At 40.9% G+C, this 10,032-nt stretch overlaps 1 protein-coding gene across 1 annotated transcript in view; it reads right to left on the reverse strand.

Moving 5' to 3' along the window:
* Positions 1–4,708: 4,708 nt before the first annotated feature.
* Positions 4,709–10,032, reverse strand: part of LOC104471311 (protocadherin alpha-C2-like) — a 53,019-nt gene continuing 47,695 nt past the window's right edge. The window contains 1 exon segment of the mRNA XM_010086603.1: positions 4,709–5,837. Coding sequence (XP_010084905.1) covers positions 5,527–5,837 — 311 coding nt within the window. The 3' untranslated portion in view covers positions 4,709–5,526.

Raw genomic sequence — 10,032 nt, forward strand, 5'->3', positions numbered from 1 at the left:
CCCCCCCCAACCCCGGCACACACACCCCTATCTGCAAATGTAAAGCAGGATCACTGAATCCTCTAGTGAGGGATGGAGGCCACAGAGAGGAGGAAGAATTCAGGAGTGAGGAGACTACAGGATCCCCATATCAAGAGCTAATGGAAAATGGATTTCTATGCTAGCAATATTGATTTTCTAGTATGCTGGCTTAAGCTGCACAAGGTCATGAAAACGTGATAAAGCCTTTATTCCATTACAACTCTTCTATGCACTCTTGGTGTGGCCAGTTGTGTGAGTATTGTGCAAAGCCAGGTAGATGTGAGCATCATATAAACCCTAATATACACCAGCCACCGTATCAAACCCTTCATACAGACAATTGGTTATTGCCTTGCTGGGAGTCCTCAGCCTGTCCTATACTTTCCAGGGCATCCATTTGCTTCATGCAGATTAAACTCTGTATGATGACACCAAAACGTTGTTGAGCTGTTCACTCATTTCTCCTTCAGAGTGATGCGAAGGAAGAAACCAAAGGACCTCAGGGTGCACTTACTTGCCAAGGCCAAACTTTTGATCAAAGCGATACTTCTGCATGCTCTCCCCCTCTACTCTGCTCTTGCAAGACCCCACCTGGAGTACTGTGTTCAGATGTGGGGCCCCCAACATAAAAAATACCCGGATCTATTGTAGAGAGTCCAGAGGAGAGCCACGAAATTGGTCAGAGGGCTGGAGCACCTCCCCTATGAGGACAAGCTGAGAGAACTGGGGTTGTTCAGCCTGGAGAAAAGAAGGTTCCAAGGAGAATTAATAGCAGCCTTCCAGTACTTAAAGGGGGCTACAGGAGAGATGGGGAAACACTCTTTATCAGGGAGTGTAGTGAGAGGACTGAAAGAGGAGAGATTTAGGCTAGACATTAGGAAGAAATTTTTCACTGTGAGGGTGGTGAGGCAGTGGCCCAGGTTGCCCAGAGAAACTGTGGATGCCCCATCCCTGGAGGGGTTCAAGGCCAGGCTGGATGAGGCTTTGAGCAACCTGGGCTAGTGGGAGGTGTCCCTGCCCATGGCAGGGGGTTGGAACTGGATGATCTTTAAGGTCCTTTCCAACCCAAACCATTCTGTGATTCTATGATTCTATATTTACAGGAACCTTAACAGAACATGGGACTCTTGGCACTGTCTTCAAAAAGTGGCTGTGTCAAGGAACAGCCAGTAGTTTCCAAACAATTAGATAACAGCAAAACTGAGGAACCTACTCCCTCTTTAGGACTCAAATGAGGGTAACAGCTCAGCTCCTTCCTTAATACCTGACTTACATCGAGATCCACAAAACTGCTGTGAGGTGAGAATAGGATAAGGAAGATGGTACATGGTTTATTTGACCCAGTTGTTAACACAAACTTTGCTATAACCTGGATTAAAATTAGTGAGGCCAGTTGTGTAAAAGAAAGGCAGCAACTGGCTTTACATTTTAAGAAATAATTACAGTCTGAGAATTTTAGAAACACAGAAAACTCTAACTGAAGTCTTTGGCAGCAGGAAGCAGGAAGAATCATTTTGTACCTAAATATGTTACATATAGACTAGGGAGCTAAGAAAATGAAGTTTCCTGGAGGAAATGCTATTTATTGGAACCTTGAGACTGTTGAGCGCCAGAATGAGCAGTTCTAAGTTTTTGACTAGCCAACATGTATTAAATTATGTAGCCTATAGAAACTGTAGTCACTGCATCACGTACTAATAAGCACTGTTTTATAAAGGTAGCTTGCTCCCATTTCTCCTGGGGAGAAAGTCAATTAACAGTTTAACGGCTCTTTCCAAAAATGTAGATAGTTCTTGAAACACATTCAAGTGAGTGAAGAAGGAGAGGAAACGAAAGATGATCCTAAAAGATATCAAAGCTGGCTGAATTCTAGAATGGATTTTCATACGTAAAATTGGGGAAATGCATTTTGGGGTTCTATGTTCTTCACTTTCATAAGATCATAGGAAAACTTTCATTGGATCCCTCTCCTGTGATGTGCAATGACCCAAATACTGAGCAGAAAGGAACTGCACACGACTAAGTCTTAGAAGCCTAACGTAAACCGAGATATCTTTTTAATGACAGGATGTAATTAATATACAACATAAGTCAGGCTTAATTGTTATAAAAGCCCACTAATTTTGGCCACTGATCTTGTATGCATAAAACCCAGACTTCCCAAAACAATACACTCACAGAAAATAGATGGATTCTGAGAGAAAGAAATTATTTGAGTGGTAAAAAGCCCTCAAATTTTAATTTCCCTGTTAACAAATTCTGCAGTGTCTTTTGTCTTGCTCATCTCATTGTCAGCAAGAGGATGAAATGAACTTTTGTTTCTTGATTCTTGTTGTTCTTGGTCACCTCTGATTCTCAGTTCCCATCGCTGTGTGGTATTTAAACAGTAACCCCCAAAACTGGGGCAGAATGTGCAAAGTCTGCCCCCCCCCCCTTTCCCTCTTCCCCAGTCCTCCAAAAATCCTTCATGCCATCCCCGTGGACATACAAAATCAAGGGTGTTCCTGGTGTAATTTGTATACTAGTTTGGAAATAGCCAAATTTCACTTAAGACATCTCAGCATCCCGGTTGTACTTGAGGATTCAAATACAGAAAAATCCTTAAAAAGTCTGGTGAGGTGCCTGATTTCAGACTTCTGAGAACACAGTGAATCTCCTGTAATCTATATTCTACAAGTGCAATCTAGCCTCTTTTGAAACAATTCCAGCAAGAGCATCCTTTCCTTTGTGAGTTTTTCCTCTGGTCTATCAGATTTCCAGACCAGAATGCTTGTCTGCAGATATTCTGCTTTTGTCTACAAAGTCATGCAAGAACACAGTCCTCCTGCACCTGTAAGAAAGCCAGCACTGGCAAATGGAACTTGGTGCTAAAATAGACAAATCAGAGCCATACTACAGCTCTTGGTTCATTCTGCTAGAAGGAAGCCTTGGAAAACCAGCGGTGTACGACCACTGAGGAAAAATTGATGAACCAGATTGGCCTGTACAGAGAAAAATGCAAGCACTCAAAAGAAAAAAAAATCAATTAAAACCTAAAAATAATCAAATGTTAAATATTCCTGTAAGAATTAAATCTTTGCGCTGGATTTTTGCCAGAGGCATCGAGGAGAACTACTTTATGAGTACAAGACAACAGCATCCCTCTGTGTGTTTAAGTTACCACTGTGGCTCCCATTTACGAGCATTTTGGGAACGGTTGGCTTAGTCACCAACTAAAAAAAGTCTAAATGTACTTGCATAGCACACTGGCATAAAAAACTGTCTCCCTCCCTGATTTTTTTTTTTCCTTTTGGCTAGCTTTTAAAACTGAATCAAGGATCCTCTTTCTCAAGTAGCATATTTTTCCTTGCCAGTAAAACAAGGCTGGTAGCAAATTAAAACTCTCAACAGACCACACGAGGCCATTGCTGGTTCATGCCTTGAGACAGGAATTCTTTTATTAGAGCTTGACTTTCTGTGATGTTTTACGACTTGCTGCAGGTTCTGAAAAATGAATAGGAATTGTTCTATTCTGAACAGGCAGCAGTTTGGAAACTTCAAATATCCAGGACATGGTTCAAGAAATCGTTGTTCTCTTTGATCCTACATGAAAGGGTCTGTTAGAAATTTTAGAGCTCTGTAGTTTCTTACACAGTTCCAATTAATACGACACTTGAGCTTTATTCTGTGAATGTACAGTGATGTAGAAAATTCCTTGGAATTCCCTCATCAGCTATATTCTATTTAAAAATACATTTATTGGGTTGATATCAACATCCTCAATCACATTCAATACTCCATTGATACCCTTAGGTTTAGTAATTCACAGGGCTTTAGCTTCACAGATTCTCACCAAGAAATCCCAAAATGCATGCATGGCTTGATTTAAGAAAGATATTTTACTTGTGTTTCATACACAAAAAAACTGATCATCAACAGTGGCTTAAAAAATTAACACTACTCCACTTTTCCACAAGTGTACAAAAAAAGAAATAATGGATTTACATTCAACGGTAAAGCTGAAAGTCCACTCTAATAATAGTTGCATTGACATTCACATACACAAGCACAGAATAAATATGTCAGGATTCCTATAAGAGCATACAGCATACATACAGTACTTGAATTTTACATAATGAGTGTTAGTAGGGTCAGAAGGTCATAATCTCATAGAAAAGTCCAACTAAAATCAGAAAAGGTAGTGTGGGAGGTAACACCAAGGGACTGCACAGAGCTAGCAGGTTAGTAAATCCATTTGTGTGAGGAGTTTGCTTCTGCTTCTTCATATTAGGACAGTTTGTTTGCAAAGGTGTATTCAAAGTGCAGATTAATGCAAAAAAAAAAAAAAAAAAAGACAAGATATTCTTGTATTCATTAATACATGCAAGAGGCAGCCCTCAAGTCACCCGACAGAATAAAGCTGTTATTGGCAAGTGGCCGATATAATACAGATGTTTCAGGCAATTTTTCTAAAGCACTTTAATAGCAGCAATTGTATTTTATAATGGCTCTAGATTGACTTCTGTTTGGGTTAAAGGGCATCATATTTCTTTAACATTTACAGCTATATTTCTTTATAAATAAATATCTCAAATGACAAATAGCATAGTTAACATTTCTTTTTTTTTCTCTCTCTCTTTTGCATAAGTGTTGTGGAAAAACTCTGACCTTTTCAGAGACATCATGTGCAAAATAACGTTAGAGTGGCAACAGGGACACAGAGCATCACAGTCAGTTACATTCCTGGGATGTCAGCCCAGCCCTTCGGATGCTCCGAGAGTGAGCCTTGCCAGGGAAATGCAGGGGTTTTTAAGGGATCACTTTCCCAATGGCTTGCTTGGTAAAAGAACAAATTTATGGCATCTTAAGGAGCTGTAAATGTGAGGTTTTATTTGCAGGAGTGTGGATAATACATGAGTCACCTATAGGACTCAGTATTTCCACACGGGGACTTCTCAAGATGTGAAAAGTCTGCTCATCTCCTTTCAGACATTTCCTCCCCAGCCTGAACATCTTTGAACATTTGTGTTTGTGAGGTGTTTCCTCTGTTGCGTATTTACCAGCTCTTCTTGCATTTTCTAACCTGATCTTGTATCACCTAGCTGACATCTGCACACAAAGCTTTCCAATCAGATAGAGGGTGCACAACATTAAAACCTTTCAACCTGTCCTGTAAGTGTCATCTAGACAGGAGCACAGGAACCACAGTGCAGAGTCCAACCTCTCACTGGCTGTACTGGGAAGATTCTCCTTTTCGGCGTAGGAGAAAGGAAACTTGTGTCTGCTTTTTAGATTCTGAAAACAAGCCAGAGTGGAGAAAAAGAGTTAACAACAGATTTAATAAAGCTTTTAAGACAAAACCTGTAAAGCAATTGAGACAGACACTGAGGATTTCCTGCTGCTGTTCTCAAGGCTGTACATACAGGAAATCTGGTAACAGGAGGAAGAAGTTGGGGAGTTGCTACATAGGAGAAATTTACCATTATTACAAAAACTGGCTAAGTGGGTTTGTTGAGTATAAACCCCTCACTGGTCACTGTTCTCAGTGGTGCTGTTGCCCTTTTCTTTTTTCTCCTGAGTCTTGTTTCCCTTCTTCTTTTTCTTCTTTTTCTTGGTCTCCTCTTTCTTGCCAAAGGTTATGAAGTCACTTTTGTCAATTTGGCTGTTTGGTGGCGCCTGCCGGATGGAGATGATTGCAGGAGATCCTGGGATAATGAATTTGTCTGGCAACTCACCAGGACCACCTTGTTTGGGATTGCCCGGTCCAAACTTAAAGGTCCAGCTGTTGCTGTTGACACCAGCTCCCACTGGGGGGGACACCTCTCCCGCCTCAGGTTCTGAAAAAAAGTCAAAAGAGCAAGAAAAAAGCTTAAAGCATCATTAAATACAAATACTCAGTGAATATCACCTTTCTATTTGAAAGCTCTGGCTTTAGCCTGGCTCTATGTTGACTCTTGGTTGTGCAGCTGCTCATCTGGTTGTTACCAACAGGTTCTTTTCCAGGCTGCTGACTCCACATACTGTTGGGACCAACACGCTCTGGATCCCATGTTGTGCCTTGAAATACAGTTGTTCTCTATTTTTCTTTTTAATTTGAAATACAGTTACAATCCCTGGAGGTGTTCAAGAAACGTGTAGATGTGGTGCTTCGGGACATGGGTTAGTGGGTTGGGTGGTGTTGTGTTGACGGTTGAACTTGATGATCCTTGAGGTCTTTTCCAACCTTAATGATTCTATGATTCTATTTTTCTTTTGAAGTGCAAGAAGAGATTGTTGTGATGTAACCCACTGAAGTGTTTCATAGCATGAAACACAAGCATGTGTATTGCATGGCACAAGGGGTCGTTTGAGGGGGTAAAGTCTTTTGGGATAGGGTTAGAAGAGCATCCAGAGCAGGGGGACTCAGGCTTGGCCATTTGCTCATTTATGCAGGATGTCTTAGCAAACCATCTTGTCATAGAATCACAGAATCATTAAGGTTGGAAAATACCTCAAGGATCATTAAGTCCAACCATCAACCCAACACCACCTAACCCACTAACCCATATCCCGAAGCACCACATCTACACGTTTCTTGAACCCCTCCAGGGATGGTGACTCTACCACTTCCCTGGGCAGCCTGTTCCAATGCCTCATCACTCTTGCAGTGAAGACATTTTTACTAATATCCAGCCTAAACCCCCCTGGCGCCACTTGAGGCCATTTCCTCTTGTCCTATCACTTGTTAGCTGTGTCAAGGGTTCCTCGTGGAGTTGGTGCATCCCAGAGAGGAACCTGAGAGCCAAGTAGCATGTACATATGTATATATGTAAGTATGCAATATGGTTGACCAGCAGACAAGGCCCTAGAGCAAAACCAGGAGCAAACTGAATTGCCTGGGTAGAGATACTGCAGGACGCCTTCAATCAGGGCATGGAATCTGGTCTCAGAAATATTCATAGTCTCCTTCGAAGTGAGGCTCTAACAACCTGTTCCCTTTTGACAAGAAATGGGGGTGACTCTCGTAAGAGTTGTGAAGTTTTTCTAAACTAAGAACTTAAAAGCAAAAGGGGAAATCTGAAAAGGCTGGTGCCAAATTTGTGGTGAGCTGTCAAGAATGGTTCAGAAGTAAATAATACTGCAATGAGTTCTCAACCCAGGAAAGCCCTCATTATTGTGTTTCTTTTTCCTTATTGCAGTATCACAAGATAAAGGCTGAAAAACACCAGACTGGTGACTACCTCTTGGTTCTTTGACTTTATATGGTAGAGTGGTAGAAATGTAAAGTGAAGTTCTGTCCACAGCTTTAGCCTTGAAGTAGGAGGCAAGTTTTAATTTTATTGCCATGATTTTGACAAGGTTAATCTAATCGGATTGAAATATTTGTGTATGTTGCCCTGACAAGGACGATTTTCTAGCACAATGAGATGCAACACAAATTAGATTCTTCTATGAAACAGTCTTAAAACCTGTGTGTTTTCTTTTTTCTTAAACTTTGAAAATTAATTGGAATGTACATAACTCCCAGTTTTGAACAAGAACAGCATATCCATTTCAGTGTATCATTTTAAGTGTTTAAAGTACTGTGATCAGAGGAAAGGTCAATGCTTATGCGTTGCTGCTAAAGCCCTCCAATCTGATGAAAACTTTCTTATCTCCACTCTAAAAGCACAGTATTGCAAACATAGGACCTGTTACATGTGTCACACTCCTAGCCACACACAAATTTGCAATACCATGCAAACACCAATACCACTGGTCTGTTAAGTCTCAGCATGGTGTATTCTGCAGCAGAGCTGCCCGGTTGAACAGGTAAAGATGTTTGGTGTAAAGGAGGAGGTGAGATCTTCATCACTACAAGGAAGGGATGGAAAACCATCTGAGAGGGGCTCCATATCCCCTGGAAGAGGAGGCAAGGACACAGAAAGGAGAAGGAACAGAGGAGTCCTAAGCATCCCAACTGGTGAAAGAGGGCAGGAAGAGAAAACAAAGTAGACAATCTAGAGGGAGATCTCCAGTGTTTTGCCAGACCAGAAGATGCTATTCATCAAATCTCAGCTACTGACAGTTCTGTACCCCTCTTGCAGTAATGACAAATACTGCATTTAATGCACCAGCCATCTCATGAACTGAACAGCATCTCCTGTACTTATTCTTTTATGATTCTTCACTTTCTGTGATGTTGTTCATACCATTTTCTATTTTATGAACTAAAAAGTATGTCACGCATGCAAACATAAGGCTCTCCTGGATCAAAAGCTAAAGAACACGTTCTGCTGCTTGACAATCTTTTCTTTGCCTGGCAGCAAAATAAACACCGCTGGGAAGCACCATTCTTTTTTAAGCTTTTCCATACTTAACACATTACATCCATCTTCCAGAGCCAAAGAATGTGTATATGGGGACACATCAGAACTGTTTTGGAGACCATCCCTGTAATAGGTTTGGCACATGGAATCTTTGTAAAGGAGGCAATATGACTGCTTTCACAATGTGATATTTAATCAAGATTTAGAAGAGCCTGTACACTTCTTTTCCCCCTAAGACTGTATTTAATGATGAAAAAGATTCAACTTTGAGTTTATGTTCTTTCCAGGAATTGCTGAAGTTGTTTTAACAACCTTAACCTCCCTACTCTCCAATATATTTTTTGAAGTTATTGTTAATGTGGAAGTTCCTCTATTTTATCAGTAGTAGTTTTCTGTAAATTTCCTACAGTCTTAACTATCAACTTCTGAATTTTTTTATGTTTGTTGCTGGTAATAGCAATGTCCTAACAAGCCCTTTCATACTAAATGCATTAATATGAACCAGCTTTCACTTCTATTTAATAAAGAATTTTGGTCAGGTACCTTTCGTATCACTTTGGTTTCTTTGAAACGATAAACTAGAAAAGTGAACGTTGTGTGTCTTGGCCTTTTTCCAAATTATTAATCAATTGACTTTCTCCAGCAACACAAAAATGGGAGCCTTCATATTTTACATAGTAAATGAAGCCCTATTTGACAAATAAATCCTTCCTCCTTCCCACCAAGCCCATGCAACATTCATTACAAACAACATTGGCCCAGACCCAATGCTCTTTGCCTGTTCCTGGCAGAAAAAAAAAAAAAAAAAAAACCAACCCAAAAGCCACAGCTGAAGGTGACCTCAGATCATTTTTGGGCCATCCTTGCTCTGGTTCGGGAAAGCCCTGTAGCAGTGAATAGTCCAAAAACTGCTTTGAAGTGTACAGGGTGACAACCCTCCCCGGAGCGCAGTGCCACCTGAAACAACCCGGTGCATGGTCATGCCATTTGGACATGAGCATATTAGCCTGAAGATGGGATGTGAGACAACGACAGTTACCTTCTATTATCCATTTTACCTCCAAAATACTGTAACATGTAAGAATAGAGGGTATCTTTAAAGTACAGTATCTCTTGCATTAAAACTCTTGCCAGTCTAACAGGGTGCACGCACACATTGGCATTATCGAAATCTAATTCTGAACAGGATCCTGACCTTTTAATCTGGTTCTGCCCAGACCAGTCCACTCACCAGATTAAGTCAGTAACATTTCTCACAAAGCCATCAACCATGATGTATCCAAACATAACAAACCCATCTTATCTACCCCGCAATCAGGATTCTGTCAACTTAAAGATGAAAGGGGGTTTGCTGGCATTTCTGGGTGGTTTGCTCCCAGTCCTTGAATGTGTTGTTCGTACAAACTAAGCATTTTAATACTACTTAATACTCACTAAGCTGAAGGAAACTAATTATCCTTAGAGCTGTGTGGACACCTCACACACAAAAAGACAGAGGCAGACAGAACTTCATGAGTTAATAGCCATCATTTCCTGCCAAGCGGGCTTCAACAGCCTCCTCAGGAAATTTTCTTTCTGCATGATTGGCGTGATAACATGTGTGTTTATCTGTATTGGCAGGCTGGAAGGTGACAGTTCAGCTGTACTAAAAATGTTGTATGTTCAGGCATTTCAGATCAAGGACAAATGTCACCAACTAGTTTCCAAAGCTGCCTTAACCATCTCTTCTGTGTCTTATCAGCAG

This window comes from Pterocles gutturalis, unplaced genomic scaffold, assembly GCF_000699245.1.
Source record: "Pterocles gutturalis isolate BGI_N339 unplaced genomic scaffold, ASM69924v1 scaffold10746, whole genome shotgun sequence".
Lineage (NCBI taxonomy): Eukaryota > Metazoa > Chordata > Aves > Pterocliformes > Pteroclidae > Pterocles > Pterocles gutturalis.